The sequence below is a fragment of the Citrus sinensis genome, chromosome 2 (assembly GCF_022201045.2).
Source record: "Citrus sinensis cultivar Valencia sweet orange chromosome 2, DVS_A1.0, whole genome shotgun sequence".
Classification (NCBI taxonomy): Eukaryota; Viridiplantae; Streptophyta; class Magnoliopsida; order Sapindales; family Rutaceae; genus Citrus; species Citrus sinensis.
In genome coordinates, this window is record NC_068557.1 from 12984044 (window position 1) to 13007388 (window position 23345).

At 32.5% G+C, this 23345-nt stretch overlaps 1 protein-coding gene and 2 non-coding genes across 3 annotated transcripts; all 3 read right to left on the minus strand.

The window, feature by feature from the left end:
* Positions 1–1177: 1177 nt before the first annotated feature.
* LOC102610237 (callose synthase 12) lies at positions 1178–7836 on the minus strand. Its single transcript, XM_006491561.4, has 2 exons — positions 2388–7836; positions 1178–1534 (listed from the first exon to the last, which is right to left on the minus strand). The coding sequence occupies exon 1, from the start codon at positions 7707–7709 to the stop codon at positions 2394–2396; it is 5316 nt and encodes a 1771-aa protein (XP_006491624.1). The 5' UTR covers positions 7710–7836; the 3' UTR covers positions 1178–1534; positions 2388–2393.
* LOC112495857 (small nucleolar RNA J33) lies at positions 4673–4753 on the minus strand. The gene has a single exon (XR_003062233.1). It is a non-coding gene; the product is annotated as a small nucleolar RNA J33 (small nucleolar RNA).
* A 15106-nt stretch (positions 7837–22942) lies between the features above and the next one.
* LOC112495843 (small nucleolar RNA R71) lies at positions 22943–23049 on the minus strand. Its single transcript, XR_003062219.1, has one exon. It is a non-coding gene; the product is annotated as a small nucleolar RNA R71 (small nucleolar RNA).
* Between the last annotated feature and the right edge of the window lie 296 nt (positions 23050–23345).

Below are 23345 nucleotides of genomic sequence, written 5' to 3' on the forward strand. Positions count from 1 at the left end.
ATAATATCAATTAAATATTAGTTTTTGTCAGTAACTTAGACCAATATATTAAATTAATATTTCGATAAATTTTTAAAATAATACATGAATAAAATATTATTTATTTGTATTAAATATACATTTTAATCAACAAAAATAAGCCGGCAATATATTCCCAACATGTCGAAGTCGATTCTTTTGTTTGACACATTTTAACAATTCAACCAAGCATGACATTTGTAAACATACAAAATCTGCTATGAGATTGAGAAGTGAACAATATTGTCCAAAAGCATGAACTACGCTGAAATCTAATTAGTACATCAATGAAATTTGATCCCAAAAGACTTGGCCTGCACAAGCGCAAATCTAATGAAACTCCAGTCCAAGGAAAACTTCAATAATTCAGTATACAGCAGGCACAAGGACTGTGTTAATAATACCTTTTGTAGATACCATGTCCATGTTTTCTTACAAACCTAAGAACTAGCAATATTAATTAGTCAAAACTCTAGATCGACCTTAATTCTAATTCATAAACAAACAAACCAGCGTCAAAACTCATAACTCTGACTCATGAATGGGCTTAATGATAAGTAAGTATCATTAACTTAACATGCATGCACCAACCAGCGTCGCAACTCGTAACTCTGACACTTCGCATTTTTCTGATTTCTCTTATCAGTTCCCGTTTCAGCAAACTAAAGAATGCCTCCAAAAGAGAAAAGGTACATTCTGAAATTGCCGCTTGAAATAAAAAAATGGGATTAATTTTTATTCATAATTGCATTATTGGGAAACAGAGAATAATGAAATTGCAAGATGAAGATCAAATACTGCTGTGCGAAATGGAGCTGAAGCGTACCAAATTCACCAGCAGTAAAACAGCTATTAGGTAGAAGTTGGATGAAATGTGCACAAGGTCCTGTCAATTCTATGTAGCTCTGAGAGGGCAAGCTCTCAATCACATTTATACAGAGGATAGCAACCAAATGTCATCGAAAGATCAAGGAAAGCAATGGTCCAAAAAACTTCATAGTGTTTGCTTCACAGAGTTTTGAATGAATTATCATCCTAAGAGATGTTTATAAATAATAATAACAATAACGATAATAATAATATATTTGAAAGAAAATATTAAATAATGCTTTGGATGCTAAAACTTGGGACTTCGCTGAAGAGTCAAACTCAGGAACGGTAAAAAGCAAAACAAATAGCTGCTGCATTTCTAATTCTAATTAAAGAGAATCAACAAAAGCCAATACTGAGCTGTAATTAGTATAAATGCTATCAATGAACCCTACCTTTGGAAAAATGTAGGAAAGTTAAAAACACATAAAGCCTAAAGCTTCCCAACTAAACAACTCTAAGAATGTGATTAATTACAACAGTAAAGGCAAGTTGAAGCTGAAGATGAAGCACCAATGAGAACTAACTGCTCTTCCTTCTCCCCACTGAGAGTATACAGCAGCCACGACGTAGCCTTGCGCACAAAAACATCCACAAAATATACAACTCTACTTTTACAGGTATCTGCAACATGCCAGCTATATATCTGCAAACGTGATCCAATCCTCTCAGCAACAAATTAAAAGACCAAATCCAGATACAATTCAAGAAGTTACAATATTACTAGCACAGAGTTTCATGTCCAAGTAACTCTAGATATGAAGTCCAGAAATTATATTTCTTGTCCTTTTCTAAGTTACAGCAATTATATTATTCTTGATAAATCTGCCATAGAAAAAACTGAGCGTTTTCACAACTCCTTAGGAACCATCAACTCTAATTTCTCTTTCTAACCAAATGAAACCTTAACACGTATGTTGAACCCCTAGCCACAAAAAAAGCTTTTGTAAGATATAAGATCTGAAATATGACATTTCCCTCTTAAAAAATGTCAATCCAAGACGTATATAAATCAGGGTTCTAACTAAAAGAGAAGATTGCGATCTTAAAGACTACGTATCGAAACACTTAACAGATTATCACAGAATATTGATCGTTTTCAAGGAGCAAGCCTGGTCAAAGTAAACTTTCTTTAAATTGCCAAAAATAGTCATTACTGTGCTTAGCATGATATGCAAAAGAGCCCTATAAAGCATTTATTGGGGATGGCAGAGGAAGACAGAACTGATTTGTGTGGGATATCATTGCCTAGTAGGAAAAACCACCAAGACCAAAATATTCCCACCTAAAAGCATGTAATCATGGCCAAACAAGTGATCATCATAAAGCCAATCAGAAATGATTGAACAGAATTCATAAATTCATCTGGTAATAATACCACAACAACTGCAGTGTCAAAAGAAGAGCAGTCTTTCAACTGCATAAAGTTGAACAATATTCAGCATCTGAACCTATATTGTCTGCTTAACCTTGCTATAAATAACTTGGATTAAAATTACCTTGAATTACATGTCGCCCTTAGCTTTTTTCCCAGTAACAATCTGGAATATTCGGAGGCCTCTGCTGAATGCTTCATTGAACAGTATCCTTGTTTGCATAGACTGGAATCCAGGCATCCAAGATAAGAATGCCACGGGGGTCAAGACAATCACTCCAAACATTATATCATACAATCTAGCCACAGAGACCACGGGCTGCCAAAGCCTAGTGGACTGCAAAAAGGGCCGGAATACTTGGGCAATCAATATCAGACCCCACCCTGTAGGGATAAAAGCCATCAGACTAGTTAAAAGATCCATCAACCTGAATTTTGTGAACTCCAGAAGGGCAACTATCACAAGTATCATAAAAATAACAATGAGGAACTGAACCAGACGGTAGTAGATGTGTTCTATGGCTGCATATTTGTCCCGAGCATATGATACAATTGCATAAATCCCAAAAGCCATAACAACATAGATCCAAGAAAGCAAGTAAACGACAATACTAGTACTTCCAGCTGAAATACCTAGCTGGTATACTATCCCATACTGAAAAATGAAGAAGCGGAGGTCTAGAATTATTTCCATTATCTTCCCCAAAATGCCAGTTGTCTTTAGATGATCCTGCTCCTCATACCACCATTTTTCCCAGCTCTGTTCAGCTTTTGCAAACACACTACCACGGAACCAGATCCAGTTCATGAAATCCTCAAAGTCATATACAGTCTTCAACCAATCAAAGCCAGAAGGATTGAAAGCAAATGGAGCCATTATCCATGACATAACCAGAAACCAACTAGAAATGGTCATGGCTATGTAAACAAATGTGCCCTTAGTTATAGCGCTATGCGATGCATAAATTGTAAGAATCAATCCAAGTTCAATGGCCTTTATAAAGTGGCTACGTGCATAAAGCCTATAATTTTCTGCAAAGCTCTTGTGCTGCACAACAAAACCACGGCCAGTTGCCCGATACTTAGCACCACCGTGAAGGATAGTCCGGCCAAAGTAGTGACTGCGAGTTCCCATGGAGAATGTGTAGAAAACAGATGAAAGCTGAAGCAGCATAGTCAGGAAATCCCATATAGCTTGAAGAAATCCATGCTCAAGAGAATTCTCCACAATCATAGGTAGGGCCGTGAACAAACCAAGTTGGATAATGAACTGCTGATTTAAGATAGTACCAAGTGCTTTATTGTTGTTACTGTTGCTTGCCACAGCATCCTCTATACCACTAAGAGCCAGATAAAATCGACCCCATAAGAATGCATATACAGTCAAAATGATCACCATAGTGTTGAAAAAGAATCCCACAGTAGTGTAAAAGAATGATAACATCCGAAAGAAGTCCAGTCTATGACCCAACCTGTAGACATCTCTACTGAGAACTTGCTCACCATTTCCACTAGCAACCTTGGCTTCAAACATGGATATTTGATTCAATCCAACATCCCTTCCCTTGCCAACTTGGATGTATTCGTGGTGTGTGACATTGCCTCCTCGCAGTGTGCAGTTAAAGCCAGCAAAAATGTCTTCACTGATGTTAATCACTCTGGAAGCTTTACTGAGGCCTCCACGAGTCAAGAACCAAAACCTGTCAAAGACATCAGGATGGCCATAATGCATTCGGATTTTCAAAGGGTTAGCCAAAACACGCTGACCCAAGGTAACAAAACTGGTTTCCTGTGCCGACATAAAGCCAGCTAGTGATGACACTGAACCAGTAAAAATGTGCTCCCTGACACCAAGGATGGTAGGTTTCCGTATGCCATAGTAGTGTCTGTATTCTTCCAACAAATTCCGCATTTTAAGTGCCTCCTCAAAGTAGTTGTCTTGGTTCATATCAATTGTCTGGACTGCATCCCCTCGGGTGAAGATAAAAGCATGATTTTGGTTCTCCGGTTTACCCTCCCCAAGCTTCAACGGACCAGGCAACTTGACCCTGTAGATTTCTACTTCCTTCTCTAACTGCTTATCATATTTCACAAGAACAGAGAAATAATCCTTCTCATCCCTCCCTGTAGAGACTTCATCAACATAGGCAACTCGAAGGGCTTCATTGTTCTTCATCAGATACAGGATTTCCTCAGCATGGGGGTCTTTCTTGTCCTTTTGCTGGCCATATATCTGGCAGGCAACAACATATGTGAATTTCATCAGAGCAGTCCCATATTCATGGCCCTTGAACAGCATGCTCACTGAACTACCATTTCTACTTAAACTCATGGAAGATGGTGACCTTTCTGAGGTGATACGATCCAAACTGGCATCTTGCCTCATTGAACCAAGTTCCCTGGCCCCTTCCCTAATGTCCATCTCAGAAGCAGAATCAAGAAAAGCAAGCATCTTAAGAGCCCGATAATAATACATCATTCCCCTAACAGTGCGGGAAAGTGTCTGGCCTCTGTAGGATGCCCAAAGCCTGAGATCTTTTAACTTTTCTGTCCAAATTTCTTTATCATTCACCATTCCTTCTCGGTGCATCCTCTCCAGGAAATTCTTCCACTCATCAGCATAAATTGTTTGCAAATAATACAGGATGGATACCCCATCCTCATTTTCAGTTCGAAGTTGCTCTTTACTATAAACAACTTCTTCATTGTAGTAGGGGGTGAGAACGCTGAAGGACATCATCTTCTCAACTTGGGGAGCATGGGGCATATTCATGAAGAGAGAGTTACTAAAAAAGGCTATTCTGCGCCTTGCTTCAAGATTAACAGGAATGTTATTCATTGAATCCCTGGATGTTAGAATTGTGTTTAAGCGCCTGACCTGACGATAGAAATTCTCGTTACTGGGATCAGGTAACTCAACAGCAGTCTCAAACAGCAAACCTGCCATGGCAGCCGGATTACGAGGGGCCAAACCATCCTCCACAAGCTGCTCAGAGCTTCTCTTCTCTGAGAAAAAATCTCGAATAGCAGTCTCATAAAGGGCCTGTAGGGTGTTTACCACCTTGTTAAGATCTTTCTTGGGCTTGTTCAACAGATCAACTAGTTTTATCAACTGGGTATGAATCCTGGGCAGCACGGTCATCTTGAATGTTCTGGTAAACTTCTCAATCTGAAGCGAATGATCAATTTCTTGAAACAGGACCGTAATAATTGAATGCTCTTCGGTGTTAACTTTGATGATATGGAGAATCAAGTGCTTTATGCTATCATAAGCTTCAATCACAGCGCAACGCCGATACTCATTCTTGCAGATCTTATACCAAAGCCACTTATCAGGAGCATCCACCAGCTCCTTGGCTTGGCTGAGAGCTAGAAGCAACTCATTGCATAGCAAGAAACAAGGCCAACGAATAACCCTTACATTCCAAGTATTCTGCGGCAGCTCCAACAGCTCAACCTCCTTATCAGATATGATATCCTCTTCCCTGAAAGTGGCAATTATCTCATTCCATATCAGAGCAAACCTGTTTGCCTCAACCTGGTTAGATTCAAGCTTCTTATAGGGTCTTCCTAGCCCATATCTCAGTTTCAGCCGATGAATGGCATCTCTAAATTTACTCTTAAGTGTTCCCCTCGCATCCAACAGCTGCTCCTCAGGCATTAGATTAAACTGCATCGCACTCGCAAAGAACTGAAATCTAAGCCTCAGCTGCTGCATATTTCGGATCTCACCCAAGTGCTGGAACAACCCCACTGCTGCACCCACCAAAGATGAATAAATAGAGTAAAAGAGCTGCAAATCCATCAAATAAATCAAAACCACGGGGACCCACAGTAACCCAACAGCCAATCTGTTTCCATGACCGAACACTTGATACCACTCATACTCCACATTTTTAAGTTTTAACAATTGTTTGGTTGGGGCAATCATGGGTTTAATCTGCAAGAAGTAACTGAATACAAATTTTGTAGCCAAAACAAGCACCCAGAACAAACTATACTTCAAATTGTCAACAAGCCCTTCTCTCAATCCACGACCAACAAAACTTCTACTTTGAAACCACCATGTCAATGCATAAAAGATCTTCCAATTTGTATTCTCGAGAAAATTCCTAATCCAAGGAATTATAAACAAAGCTATAGCCAATAATTCAGGCAAGACAAACACAAACACTGCCCGAAGAAAAACCACCAAACGGTTATTCGCCTCATTAGACCATCTGCGATCACTATTTCTCTGCATCCAAATCCTAGCATAAAGCACTCCAAAAACAGTTATCCATATGGCCGACACAACACCCTTCAACACCATCCTCATACCAAGTAACTTTGTTTCCCTAGAGACAAGTCTACGTTGCATTGCGAAATCCAACAAAGCTTGCAAAAACCTTAATCCACTCCAAGTAAGAACCACAGTCAAAGCACGAACCTGAACATCTCTCTCCTCCAATGCTTGCCACGGATACTCTCTCTCCTCCCAGGCCACGATAACTGCAGCTTGAATGAACAATATCAACATCACCCACAACCTATCAAAACTCCTAAACAAGTTCCAAAACGATCGTTGCTCGACAAACCCAGTTTTCCCCACGTGCTTAGTCTTACCCGACAACACAAAGAAATTGCTCCCAACATCAATCGGCCATTTCAGCTTCTGAAAACACCTCTTACTCCAAAAGTACTCGTTAATATCATCGTAGTTCCTCCACGCATAATGCGGCGCCGATCCATTCTTACTACTCTCCACCTCAGCTTTCACCGTTTCGTAAATGGGCTTCACGACGCAGTTCAGAAAAGCGTTTTCGCCCGAAATCGAAGGCATCACTGGCTGCCCCGTGTTCTCATCAATGTAATCTTCTAAAATCTTATTCAACTCCATGGCCATGTTATGGAAAATGTAGCACAAACATTCCGGCATGAACCGGAGATTCGCCGCCTCGCCCCAAATTAAAAGATACAGAGAAACATACAGCAGTTCACGGCGCTGGTCGGAGCTCCGATCCGAAAGCCAAATGTTCGATTTCTTCCCCAAATAGGAACACCAGAGTGTATAATTCTTCAACAACTTCCGCCTAAACCTCCTCAAAACACCAGCGTCGAGGGTGTCAATGTTATCCGGCGGCGGCGTGAGCCGCATCTGGGCGTTAGCCAAATGAAGAACGAGATGCTCCCGTTCGTTCCGAACGTTGTCAAGTTGAAAACCGAAAAAGAGCTGAAGCCAATCAAGGAGATCCATGTGGGGCAACCATTGGACATACGGCGGCTTGCGGAGGTTTCCAACAGTGCGTAAGGCGGCGGCGGCGGCGCGGACTTCTGGGTAGCGGAGAGAAGGGTGGTCGGCTAAGAGGTTGTGAACTGGGATAATGTTGTAGGGCTCCTCTTCTTCTTCGGGAAGGCGGTCCGGCCTGGACTGGCCCGCACCCGCTCGGTGACGCAAATTACTCATAATGGCATCTGAGTTTTAGGCTTTTTGGCTGGAAAAGCAGGGAAGAAGAGGAAGTAAAAATTTGAAAGAGAGAGAGAAAGAGAAGATGCAGACAGGCTGTGTTTATCGCGTAAATGACAGAATCGGCCATGCACTTTTGTATATTCAGATTTAAGAAATTGTGATTTTACCCCCTAAAGTTTATATTATTGACAAATAAATAATTAAGATTTCACCCATTGAATTTTTTTTTTTCAGCCACACCCTCTCTGTATTTTGGCTAATAATTTCTTGTAGATATTCTGGTAACAAATTTTAGCAAATAGTCTGCATCGATAAACAATAGATTATTGCACTTTTTAAATCTAGATCATTTGAATTAATCGATCCTTTAAATGATTATTGGATAAGTTGTTTTTTTCCCCTCTTTTTTCAATTTAGAAAGGAACTTTAATTTGATGAAAGCTTAATTGCTTGTAAGATTGGTGCATGATGATGGAGTTATGACTCATCTACATATGGTTAACCTACATAATCCAGATCAGTTGAAATTAGTGGTGAGACATTGTCAAGTATGTTACTTAATAAAGTTTAGATCATGAGATTAACGTTAGTGGTGGACTGATTGTTGAAGTAATGTGATCATTTGTAACTATAATGAGTAAAGAGGTGTGAATATTAAATTATATCATTATTCTATTTTTAGGATCTAATCAGTTGATTGTCAATCAAAAATTTTTTTTTTAATGACCTCTAAGTTCAATCCTGGCCAAGGCAAGGGGTTTAAAAAATCAATTAGTTCATTGTCCACCTCATACTTTTAAAATTTAACATAAATATGTAGTACTCAATACTCATATTTCATAAAAGATAGTAAAATATAGAGCAATAGAGCATATTTCATTGATCGTATAGCAAATCAACTTTTTTCAAGTTATTATATTTTATATCATTATTTTAAAATTCATGTTTTGTATTATTAATTTCTTACACTACATCAAAGTAATGATTCTATTGCAAGTCTAAACTCATAGAAATTATAATATAATTCGAGGTTTTATCAAGCATAAATATATTACGTATATGATATCTACTCGAAATTTATATAATTATAAGAAAACAACATGTTCATAAAGAATTGAGTTAATTTCCTATAATATGAAGGAAAAAGTTTTTAGCACTTTGCTAATAGGCTTAAGTGGCACATAATTTACATTTAAAAAAAAGGCCTACAATAGTACTAATATATTTTATGTAAAATTTATGAAGATCAACATACATGGGTTTTACTAAAATGCAACCTAAATTATTACTCATACATTGAAGAGAAACAACTCCACATACCCATGGTGCACAGATTCATATTTTTTGGTGAGAAGAAATGTGAAGTATTTTCATTGGATTAATCATCATATGCATGATATTTTTTTGGGTAAGTTGTCAAGAAAAATAATATTAAAAAGAAGCAAAATATGTGATATTAATAAGTATAGGGGTGTTTGTATAATAACGAACAATTCACCATGGAATGTTTCGCCTTCTCACTTTCTGAGTTTTCAACATTTCCTTTTCTACAGGGACCTAGGGAGTTTAATACCTTTGAAGGAGAAAGTTCTTGTGCATCATAGATTACACGGTCTTTTTCTTCTTTTGAGGCGGTCTCATTTGAATCGCACTCGCAATTTATATTTCAATTTCAATTCAATTCGACCTTTCGTCTCACACAACTTGTTACTATTTTTCCGGTTGGTTGCTTTTGCTTAAACCACAATTTATTCCTGGGTGGGCTCCCACTTGAAAAAAGTATCCATAATAAATTCACATTATTTTTAATGTAATATAAATTAATAATAAAATTTTTACAACTGATGAATTAAATTATTCTTATAAATTTTCTCTTACTCATTCTTTTTATATCACTAGAAAATAGAACCGCACTTCGCGCAGCTTTAAAAAAAAAATTCATTATTATTATTTTTTTTTACTCTGCACTTGATGTAACTGATAAAAAATATGAATTGATTTTTTTAAAAAATAACGCAGCCTTATAAAACTAATATTATTTATGAAAGTTAATTATTTTTTTGTTAATTTTAAAAATATATATTAATGTGTATAGTTAAGTGTACACAATATTTTCATCAATAAAAATTATGTTCACACTGATCAATTCTCCATTCTTCTTGATATTAACAGACTCTCACATCCTACAAAACCTAACTCTTATCATTCAACTATCTTTATCATTGTTCAACTCATGAAGAAAAGAGTACTTCGTAAAGCATACAATACTAAAAATTCAAATAAGTCAAAAAATAAAAGCACAAAAACATTTCTAAAGAGGATGTTGGTTAAATAATAAAAAAAACTCAAATATAATAAATCTTAAATACTTAATGTTTGTAGAGTTTGAAGAAAAAAAAAGAACATTAAACAAAAAGTTGCATAATTAAATATGAGATTATGACATTAAAATTAGGCTCTAGTGGCATTGGTGAGGGAAGATGAAGGAACATTCCTTCCTATATTAATTAGTTGATGTATTTTAAACCACTAAAGTTTAGTTGTTGGCTTAATAAAATAAATGAATATTTCAAAACTTATAATTAATTATTATTAATGGTTACATATTATTGAATTTAAATAGAAAGATGAAGAGACATGTAATCTTTTGTAATCTAATAATTATTTTCTATTTTTAATATTTTGTAATGTAATTATTTTTTAATCTCAACCAATATATTAGATAATAGAGAATATAAAAAGATGAGAAATAATGTTGTCACAAATCTTAACTACTTAATATTTATAGAGTTTGAAGAAGCCAAAAGGCACTAAACAAAAGGTTGAATAATTAAATATGAGATTATGACATTAAAATTAAGCCCTAATGGAATTGTTGAGGGAAGATGAAGAAACATTCCTTCCTATATTAATTAATTGATGTGTTTAAGACACTAAAATTTAATTGTTGGCATAATAAAGTAAATGAATATTTCAAGACTTATAATTAATTATTATTAATGGTTACATATTATTGAATTTAATTAGAAAGATGAAGAGACATGTAATCTTTTGTAATCTAATAATTTTTTTTATAAATATTTTTTAATGTAATTATTTGTTTAATCTCAACTTATTTATTAGATAATAGAGAATACAAGAAGATGAGAAATGGTGATACCACATCACCTCCTATAGTCTCAACTTTATATATATACTAGAAAATAAAACCGCGCTTCACGCGGCTTTGAAAAAAGAATTTAATATTATCATTTTTTCTTACTTTCCACTTGATGAAACTGATAAAAAATATAAATTGATTTTTTTTTAAGATGAGGCAGCCTTATAAAAACAAAAAAAAAACTATTAGCCAGCAATACAAATAAAGAAGCAATGCAAGATAAATAATAAAATGAGAGAATATATTATAAAGTGATTTTATTCATTCTAATTGTGTGTGTACAAAACAAAAAGATGAGCTCTCCTTTTATAGTTACATAATCACTCCATGAAATTAATGAAAAATTATGAATCATAATTCCTTATGAGATAATGAGAGTTATAGGAAAGCTAAAGATTGCTAATGAGAGATAGTTGGAAGACTAAGAGATATATATTATGAACATCTACATTTATTTTAATAAATTCATAACACTCCCCCTTGGATGTTCATTATAAAGAATATGCCTCATTAAAACTTTTACATAATTGTTAACGTGTAATAACAATCAAATTAATTGTGAGAAGATGAAAAGCTAAATCTAAAAGAAAATTTCTCTATTTATTAAATAATAGAAAATATACAAAGATGAGAAATGGTGATGTCATATCACCTCCTCAAGTCCCAGCTTTATATATATATATAGATATAGATATAAATATTGATATTGATTTGTAATCATTTAAGTTACTTTTAATATAATTTTATTTGATAATTTTATCCTTAAAACATAAAATAAAAAATTTATCCTATTAAATATATCTTATTGTATATAATAGTTTAGATATTTAATTTTGTGACATATAATCTAATATTTTTAAATGAAATTTAATAATTTTCCATTCTCTATATGTAAATTACATAAATTTGACAATTTGATAATTTACATGGGTATTATACCATAAGATTGTGTTCGGTACCCCTCATAATATGAGATTGCATTGCATTATAATACAATAAATTATCGCATTACCTAAATCACATTGAGAATCATTTTCTTTGTAATAAATAAAAATAAATTTGTATTTTAATATAATATTAATTTATTATTCAATAATTTATTATTTTATTATATTATAATAATGAATATATTAAAATTGACTATTATGTAATAAGTTAATCTAACTAATAATAAATACTTTAATAATATATAAAAATATAAAAATTACAGTATTTGATTATATTACAATAATTAGTATGTAAAATTAATTATTTGTTAAATAATTTAATATAAATAATAAATATTGAATATTAATAAATTTAAATAATATTAATTTAGAATTAATAGTAATATAAATAATGATATAAAATATTATTACTTATACTACGGTTCATATTGCACCAAATATGACGTTGCATTATAGCTTAATACATTCTAATGCCATCATAATGCAGTACAACTAATATAATACAATATAGTGTGTCAAACGCACTCTAAGAACATTATTTTATTTAATTGATGATTTGATGTCGCTTAAAGTATGTATATATCTTAAATTCTTGTCTTGAATTATTATCATTATTGAGTATAGTAGCGATCAAAGTCTATTCTCCTATAAGATTGTTCCCAATTAATAATTTATTAACAGAAAATATTCATGCAACACACAAGTGAAATGATAATTAAAATAAAAACCCAATCTACTTCTCAAAGAAATTGACTCAAAATTTCTATATCCACTAAGAACACACTAAATAAAACAAACACAAAATTTTAGGGGGTTTGAAGTTGATTTCTATGTAAACTAAACTGAAGAATTTAAAGTAGAAAATCTGAAATTGCAATAAGCAAATTTAAAGAGGTTGAAATAATATGAGAAATATGGTTAAAAAGTCATTCTCCACAACTAAATATTAGATTATCGTAATCATCCTTCACTTTCTTTTTAAAATAATAACCTTAAGATAATTACAAGCTTAATTATGTTGATCTTTCCTTAATTAGCTCCAAGTAAAACAAACTCTTTACTTTTTTTCCAAGAAACAATCTAGAACAAGCTCTTTAGATTTAATTTAATGAAATCATTGGAATCAAGAAAGATATAGCATGAATCAAGAAACAAGCACACAAGCTATGTATATTTATCTTAAATTATATTCCACATATAATCAAATGAAAATATTGTACAATCTTGATGGCCATTTGTCACTTAAGTTAGTTCTTTGACAATTACGGATCAAAAGCTCTAAACTAGCAATCAAATCACCATTGAATTCATCTACTTGTACACTTAAACAAACAAGATAGGAATTTTTGAACGTTAAAATTAGTGAAACATAAATTTTTTAGAGAAAGATGAAGAAATTCTAATTCTACAACTTTATTAATAAAAATCCATGTCTAGCTTCTTTAAATCAACCCTAACTAGTAAAAAGATCACTCTCGCATGTCTGAATTATTCGATATCAAATCCATTGAAGAAAACTAAACAAAAACAAGAGAAAGAAAGTCTTATTATTTGAATCATAAATATGGCAACCAACTTTTCTCTCTAATTCGCCTACTCCTCTCTTCCTTGCGATTTTCTCTCTTTTTGAATTGATTCTTCACTTTTTTCTCTCCCTCCGGTGTCCAACTTGTTTCCTTTACATATAGTTGCTATCCTAATTGTTCTAGGACTAGTAAAAGTCATTTTTAATCTCCTTCATCCTTATAAGAATAGGTTTTAAGCCAAAGGAAATAGGCTCATATGTCAAAATATCTTTAAAATCCAATTTTAATATGGCCAAATAGGAAATCCAACTAGTCTTTTAAGAATCAATTTCTATTACCCAATAAAGTAAATAAAGCCCAAAATTTATCTCACAAAAAAAAAAAATCATAAAGTTGCAGTTTGGCCATTCTTCACACCATTTTGTAGCATTTCTCCTCCATTTTGTTTATTTGGCTCAAAAAGCCTGACAAAACATAAAAGATTATTAAAAATTCATGAACTTCTTGAAAATATCAAATAACCACAAAGAAAATAATAAAAATTGATGTGAAACTAAGTATTTATCAAAATTAATAATGTTACTAATAAAGTAATATTGACACATCATTTAGAAATAATGAATTTTGTATAAAATTAAAAAAAAGGCTAAAGCAATTTTAGTAGTCAAATATAATAAAATATCTAAGATATAATAAATAAATAAATAAATAAAGATCTAATTAATTAATTCTCTAAAATTTTTCTATATTTGAAATATTTAAAATTATTTGAACTTTGTATAATTATTTTTAGAAGGAGCTCGGGTTAACAAAAAGTGTGGGGTGGAAATATTATCGGCCTTTGTTTATTAGGTAATTTTTAAACACCTCCCTTAAAATGTTACATAATTACACTTAAAGGCATGCTTGCATAGTATGACCATATTATCACAAACCTCCCCTTCCATGTCTATAAAAGTATGTATAACATCAATTTTGGAGGGCAAGCCCATAAAAGCTCATTTCAAATTCAAAAAAATTCAAAAACAAAACACAATTTGCATTGATATCTAAGAAAAAACAATTGAATTCTATTACCCGATCAAATCCGTTGCCAGCGTATGATAACTTAAGTTTCTCTTTCATCAAATCAAACTTATGCATTTTTTTTTGTTTTATTTCACTTAAGCAACTTAACAGCTCAACCATTTACAAACACTGAAATCATATCTGTTGTAAAGAACAAAACTTACCATTTTCAACTAAGCTATGAATGAGACAAGCTTTATGCTATTCATCAAGCCTTGCCAAATCTAATATATGACTAGAATTTAATCATACATGATTTATGGATAAAAGTGGTGAAGATCAATGACCCTCTCATCACCACAACCTGAAGCAATTTGAATGGATACCACATGGGTCATTGGGTCCGAAACAATTAAAACCGAGCATTTTAAAGAGAATTTACAAAATGGGGTTTGTTTAAAGAGAATAAATTGGGTTTCCTTATGGGTTTGAAGGGAATTAAAGGAGGGAGAAATTGGGGTGTTAAAGATTGCATCAAGGAAGCATTTGATTCAACAAAAAGAAGGAATTTTGTCAATTAGGTTTTAGCTTTCCAATCTTTTTTTTTCCTGGGAATTTTTTTTTTTGTTAATGTGTTTGGTGGCTAGGAAATGATAGGAAAAAGTGTAAATAATTCGGCCATACTCTGCATCTAAGTGTAAATATGTGAAACTTTAGTGGAGGTCGTTAAAGATTACTCTTTATTTAGGGTGGTGAATTCACCCTACACTTTAAATCTATCATGCTTCTAAATAATAATTATAAAAATTTCAAGTAAAAAGGAATTTTAGAAAATTAATTAATTAGATCATTTTAATTTATTTTTTACGACTTTAATTTTTTTATTATAAGACTGCTTTTATTTTAAGTTTAAATTGACTACTTTACTTTTATAAGATAAAAGTACCAAAAATTTGCATTAACTTCAATTTTTTAAATTTTTATATAAAATTAATTGTTCTTAAATGATGTGTCGATACTACTTTATAGTATGCATGATTATTAATATTTAATTAAATTAACTTAAAATCTTTATAGTATAATACTCATATAAATTATCATATTACAAAATTTATGTCATTTCATGTAAGATATTGAAAATTAAGATTTCATTAAAGAAAGTTAGATTACAAGTTACAAAATTAAACAATAAGTACCTCAAAATTATATATAAAAACATATATTTCTTAGGGCTATTTGGATATTTTATGTTATTAGAATAAAATAATTAAATAAATTTATGTTAAAGTATAAAAGATAATTAAAGAAATTTAAGGGACGAAAAAGATATAAGAAATATTTAATTAATTAATTGTAAAATTGTTTTATTGATATATTTATAAACATAACGAAAGTTTGGTGTAAAATGGGCCCCACTGTTTGTTTATTTTTCGCGGATCTATGAAAGTCAAACGCGCTCATTAAAATTTGAAACGTTCAATTTTCAAGATTCCGTCAGTCTTCGCCTTTAGGTAGTTTCCACGGCAGCGTGTGGGCCCCTGGTGGGTTGGATCGTTGTTTGACGTGACGGTTCAGATTAAAATGACATTTAATTAGTTTAATTGACGCAACACGCATGCGACTCCCGAAGCCAAGGCTTAAGCCTTAAGCATCTGAAATCTTGGATTTACTTGGGACTTATTGGGCCTCTTCTTGTGCTCGTCTAAAATCTTGAAAAACGGCCAACCTGAATGCGACCTGTTCAAAAACGACAACCCGTTTCAAAAATAATAGAACATAATAGTAAATGGCAAATGTCCTTCCTGCTCTATGATTAATATAAGTTACAGGAGCTCTTTTACCAATTTAATAGATCATATCCTTGAAACCAACTTGATTCCAAATTTATAATTTATTTTAAAAAATAGCTACTTAAATTAAAATTAGGGCTAGTTTCGTTACTTTAATAGTAAAACAATAATGTTATGTGAACGTAAAAATTACATGTAAAATTATATAAAATTATTAAAAGATAAAAATTACTTTTTGTCTTTAGTGTTTATGTGCAAGTCTTTATACACATATCATTATTGATAGTACAATATGGGCATTTTATATAAGGGTCCAGCTCCAATACAATTGTGATTTCATACACCATTTTTTTTATCTTTTTGTGATCCAACCATTGGATTCAACTCAAGAGTTGCAAAAGTTATTCCAACGGCATGGATGCACTTACTTAGTTATTAACGATACAATCCATTTTGTTTACTAAAAAAATAAGGAAAGATTAAAAAATTTGACACATTAGTCCATTAAAATATTTTATTATATGAGTCAAAAGTAATTTAGTAAATGAACATATTTATATATTAAAAATATGGATGAATTATTTTAATTTGCTAAAATACTCTCCACTTCCATTTACTTAAAGTACCAATTGGATTATAATAATATTATCTTGTTTTTAGTGTAATACAATATTGGATAAGGTTTTATAAAAATTTTGACAATATCAAAATAAAAAATAAATAAATATTAAATAAATGCTTGGATAGTCATTTAAATTTCATTATGGAGTTTATAAATAATATTTTCAAAATAATAAATTTCTATACGTAAATTTGAAATTATGTAAAATTAGTTATACCTTATTACATGTATGAAGCTGATTAATTATTTATTTAATGTGAAAACAAATGCATTGTATAATAATTATTCTATTACTTAAATTTAAAATTATAAAGAATGAAACTTAAATTTAAAATTGTAAAGAATGAATAATAACTTAAATTAATAGATTATGGGAGGATACCTGTCAAAAAAATTAAGATTAACTAACTTTTTAAGTTTCTAACGTAACATTTTTATTTTTTGTTGTTAACATAAGACAAAAATTTACTATTTGCTATGTGGCAGACATTGATATAGTAGTCAGTTACTTTTCAAGGGGCAATTGAGGTGTCTGATATGTCATTTCTTTATTAATGTGCTTAGTAGGTTTATTCTCTTATTGATCCCTTATTTTTAGCATATTATCCATTTTCTGATGGCATGAAGCCCCACAAATGAGGGCTCAATTCGCTTTTTTTTTTAGTCTCACTTTGCCCCTTGAACTAGATAAATTTATTAGAGTTATCTTCTCTGAAAGACTATTCCTAGCGAACCTTAAGCTATCCTTCATTGACTTAAAAGTGTTGACATCTCTTATCTTTTATTTTCCATTGCCACGTATCTCTAGCCATTGGTCTAAATCAGTAATTTACCATAAGATCCCTTAGTCTCTTGTTTTGAAAGAACTAAAGAACAAGAAACTCAAAGAGCAAATTTTGCATGAGGGATAAGTGGCGTTTTTTTGAAAGTTTTAATACCTCAAAAATCTTCTATATCAAACTTATATCTTCTGTGGGTTTTATTCTAGAGTTAGGCGATGCACTCTAAGTGCTTGGATCTCCACTATAACTCAGGTGTCATGTTGACGGTGATGAGATCAACCTTCTAATTCCAAGTTAGCATAGGTGTGGTAAAACTATACAAATATCGAAAAAATTAATTTAGAGGGATTTCCGTTATTTTAGAGGATTTTTGTATGCTCTCTTGAGGTGTTTGCTAATGATGGTGAGTACAGTAGGGGTGTTCGCGGATCGGATTTTACAGATTGGACATCAATCCATATCCGATCTATGATTTTACGGATTATAATTTTTCAATCCAATCCAATCTACGAATTGATAAAATCCAATTCAAATCCAATCAATACATCTACGGATCGGATGCGGATTTGACTCAATCCATATCCAATCCACCATTTTGTGCATTAGTTTTCAAATTAAAAATTTTTAGTTCTCTCCAACTAATGAAATAAAAAAAATCTAATATAAAAATAATTTTGCTACTAATTAAATTTAAAATTGAATAAAATTTAAATAAATAAATTATTTAAATAAAGCTAAAATAATACATTTAAAGTTTCAAATATAACACATCGAGACTAATTATTCAAATAAAACTATAATAATACGTTCAAAATTTTAAAATATAACACACCAAGCTTAATTGTTCAAATAAAGTTACAATAATACGTTAATATAACACCAAAATTAATTGTTCAAATAAAGTCACAATTAATTGAAATGACAAAGTTTCAGAAACCAAACACAGTCTGATCCTTCACCAGGGCTATTGCGCCTGTCGAAAAGTGGTGATTACGGAGCTGTCCACGATGGGAACCAGAAGAAGCCGTGCGGGTGGCGATCTTGAAGGTTGTGATAGTGAAATTGTTCAGCCGGAACCAATAAATGTGAAGTGGCTCGATCGACTTGGGAAAGAAGATGGCTTGCTCTCGCCGAAATCGCGCGGCCCATGTCCTTCAAATCTGTGTCGAGAGTGTATCCAACCAGTATTGAGTGTTGCTAGTGTGTGTGACGGCGGGGAAGCTTAGGGTTTTTTGTTTGCAAATTGTTGGTGACTTGACGTTATGTTACTTTACTTTTGCTAGTGCGTGTGACTTTGCTTTTATTTTGTTTTACAATTTTTACAAGTTATATTTGTATATTTGATTATTTAATTATTTTTCATTTTATATTATTATTAGGTAATGGCTAAGATATGTTATAGTGCTTATGTAAGTATGTAATGTCACATTTATAATTTTTTAAATTAAATTTATAATAATTTTTTAATTATATATATATATTGCGGATTCACGGATTTCTGCAGATTTACAAAAGTAAATCCATATCCAATCCATCGACTGCGGATTTTTAAATTTTCAATCTATATCCAATCCACCAATCCACGGATCGGATTTATACGGATCATATTAAGTGGATCAGATGGATTGAGCGGATCAGATTAGATTCTGAATACCCCTAGAGTATAGGCCGTAAGACATACAATCATTTATGAATATAATGCCTAGGTTTATTAAGAAGAAATCAGCTACTCCTTAGAGTAGTAGAAGTGCTCACCCTTCAGCTTCAAATAGAGTTAATAGAAGATTTTAGCAATCCCCTTCAAGCAGTTCTAAGGGAAATTTGCTGAAACCTGTTATACAAATGCGAAGCTTGTCAATCTCTTTTGTTTTTCTTGAAAAATGTATAATTGGAGGATTGAATTTTCTTAGAGCATTGAAACAATACTCCTGGGGCAAATGCCTTAACAAACCACATGAGCATTAAAAATTACTACAATAGAGCTCTTAGGGCTTGCTAAGATGTAAATCCCTATCTCCTTTTGTCGTGTTCTACTTTATTAAAACATTTTAATGCCTTCTAATGATTTTTTTTTCAACCTTATTCCAATATTGAATAAAGGATATAGCCTACTTAGGGAATCATCAACTATTCTCCCTAAGAAGGTAAGTCTCTAAGAGCACTCCTTCTAGCTTAGCTAAGAACATAACCTCCAAGAAGGCAAACTAACATAGGAGGATGCTAAACAGAAAAATAAGGAAGAGAAGTTGACATTTAAAAAATTGTAATGGAGCATTTTGAAGACAAGAGAAAAACCATTCAATTTGATAGCAGCAAGCTGAAGATTTAGCGAAACAACTAGCCCTTTATATCATATTGCAAGTACAAATAGACAACCCTAAATTTAAGGCTCCCCACTTAAGAACCTACTATGTTCAAAATCAATGTCTTAAACTAAGTGTGGAAAACCAAGAAAATAAGTTATTGAAACTTTTGTGGGCATTACTTAAGGAAGCCAATATAAAGCTCAGATGCCTTTATTATTTCAACTTATTATAAGGAAAAAGATGATCCATTTGCTTGATCTATTCCAACCAATAACACAATAGTCATGATGCTCTTATGGATTCTCTTTTTGTTCAAAGTACTTTAAGCTACCTTCCCTAAGAGGTTTATTTAATGTTTCTGTTTGTTTTGGAACTATTTTTGTGTTTATGGCTTAAAACAATATATCCACTGGATTTGACTTAACTTATTTATGTATAATTAGTGCCTTATTGTGTAGACCAGCTGTTAGAAATAGTGTTTTTGTTCTCTCAGGTTTCCACGAGACTACCTCATCTACTTTCAATAGAATACTGAGTTATTTTCAACTTGAGTTTTTGCTCAGAATTTTATGGTGGTTTAATATGCACAACAATCTAACTTTATCATATGTCATTCATATAGCGAAATAATGATAGGGAAAGATATAGACACTCAAGCAAACTAAAACACACTACCCTCGGGATATGTATCGTTCGCAAACACAATTTATTTTTTATTTTTCTTCTACGACATTTGGAATCTTTATCTTCTCTTGCTTTCTAAAGTATGTTTCGCTCTCCTCTCTTCCTTTTTTCATTCCACTTTTTTTTCTTACTTTCCATGAACCCTTCAAAGCAAAACATGGGGAACCAAGTAAGGATGTTGGGTCACTTAGACTTGTTACCGGGAGCATTATGCACCACCCCTCACTGCCTCTCCTCCCTCTACGGTTTCTATTCATATTTCCGATGATGAAGAAGAAGAAGTCCTTATAGAGGGGTTATTGACTAGCCAATGGGAATCCAAAGCCACACCTCCAACCCTAGAAAAATTGAGAGATTATCATATTCCTACCTCTATCGAACTTAGGATCCCAAGCCCTAATGAAAACATGGCAACGCCTCCCAAGGGTTGTGTAGCCTTGTATCCTTATTTGTTTAAAGTCAGAGTCATGTTACCTTTACATTCTTTCATTAATTTATTTTTAGATCTCTTAATGTTGCCTCTGCTCAACTTAACCCTGTGATCTACAAAGCTATTATGGGTCACTGCATGCTCTGGAGATGCTCAGGGATGCATTCTGACTTATCTTTTGACGAATTTAGGAGATTATATCAACTTAAATCAGTGTCTAGGGGAAGTAGTTGTTATTGCTTGGCTGGCTGGGCTCATATTGACCCAATCATCTAGGGGTGGCAAAAAAGTCCGGGCCGGTCCAAGTTTGTTTGGGCCTAGTTCAGGCTCGCGGGTTTAGGCCTGGCCCTCACACATGAGGGTCTGGACAAGGGCTCAAGAAAAAAAGCTCGGACAAAGCCCAGACCAAGTACTTTTTTTAAAAAAATAATTTTATAAATTAGAATAATATAATTAAAATTGAAAAGTAATTTAAAAATAAAAAAGAAAACTTAAATTCTTAACTTATAAAACAATTATGATTCAAAAAAGCTAAAATTATGATACTAAATTCTCTCCTTTGTGTCAATTAATTAAGAGAGCGTTTGAATTAGAAAATCCAGTATTAAAGAAAATTAAAGTTATGAGCTTTTATTTGCTTTATTTATTATTTTAATTTGAAATATTCATTTTCTTTAATTTATCTATGATTGTAATAACTTATTGATCATTAATTTATTTCAAATTTATAATAATTTAAAATTTTAAAAATAAATAAATAAAGCCCAAGCCCAACCCAGACTCACACGCTTAACTGACAGTGGGCCTAGACATGGGCTTGAAAAAGCCCGGCCCAGGCCCGTTGTTTGCCATCCCTACAATCATCCCCCTTGATTTCTGGGATCAGACCAAGGGCTAGAAGGATTCATGCTAGAAGGATGACCCTAATACTGACGACTTTGTTTCTACTTCATTTCAGAATCTAGGTTATTGTTTTGCCTTTGTGATTTTCAGTCATTATTTTTCTTATCTAATTTTATTTTCATTGTAGTGACTTGGTGATGCGTATACTAGCAAATATACTAGTCGACATAAGTAATATAATGAAGAGTATAGTATCGTCCCACAGAGATTGTATATCTTATTAGCTACCGAAATTATTCTAACCCTAATTTATTTGAACAATCGAATAAGTGAATTTAGATTAAAATAAAATAAAATAACTAAAAATTAAATAAAGATGCAGGCAGTAATAAAAAATACCAAGAGATTAAAACACTAGGACATCCGATTTCACCATAACCAATCCAATTTAATCCTCCATCTATGCTATTAAAGTTTATTACTCATGTTGACAGTGAATTTCCCTAATCTATTCAATATCCTCTCTAGAGTAATATAAAAAATATCTCCACATATTAACCCACTATATCTCTATGTGAATTTAAATATGCAAAGATTCATTAAGCTCTATGGAAACTCTTAGAAAACTTCCATGAATCACGTTGGCACATCTCTGTCTTTCGTTCAATTCATGACATCCATTACACAAAGTAAAAATACATAAATCTACTCTCAGTCTCATTATGTATCCTCAAATCATTTAAATATTGGCCAGATATTTAAAAGCATTAAACACAATAATGAACACTCAACCATGGAATAATAAATTAAAAATAACACAGATTTATGGAATCAAATCTTCATAGTTAGGCTACATCGTAGCCATAGTAAAATAAATTAGTTCATGAAAATATAAAGAGAATTCATGAATTTAATTGGAAACATTCAAGCAAGATAATAGAAAAGAGAGAAAGGAAAAACTCAAGAATTAATGCGTCATCCTCCTCCTCCAAATTGTTCTTGCTAGTCTCGGCTTTTGCTCAAGACTTGCGGCTGCTGCTCTATTATTATTTTTTTTTCTCTTGGCTTCAATTCTTCTTGTGCGGTTGCCTTCTTCTTCTTAGCAAAGTACTTTCCTCCAGTAAAAACAGCTAAGTTGAGGAAAGACATCACAACCTTTGCTCAGTTCGAGATTGAATTAATATATAAAGCATGGGAGAGATACAAAGACCTACTAAGAAAATGCCCACATCATGGTCTACCAGTTTGGCTTCAAGTACAGACATTTTACAATGGTTTGGGATCCAATACCAGAACATTGATTGATGCTGCAGCAGGAGGAACGTTAATGGGAAAAACACCAGAAGCAACTTATAAATTATTGGAGGAGATGGCCTCTAACAATTACCAGTGGTCTTTAGAGCGATCATTGCAAAGGAAAACTGTAGGAGCCCATAATATTGATGTTGTCACTGTTTTATCTGCACATATAACTGCTTTATCTAATAAGCTAGAGCACCTAAATGTCAGTGCTATTCAAACTCAAGTGTGTGAAT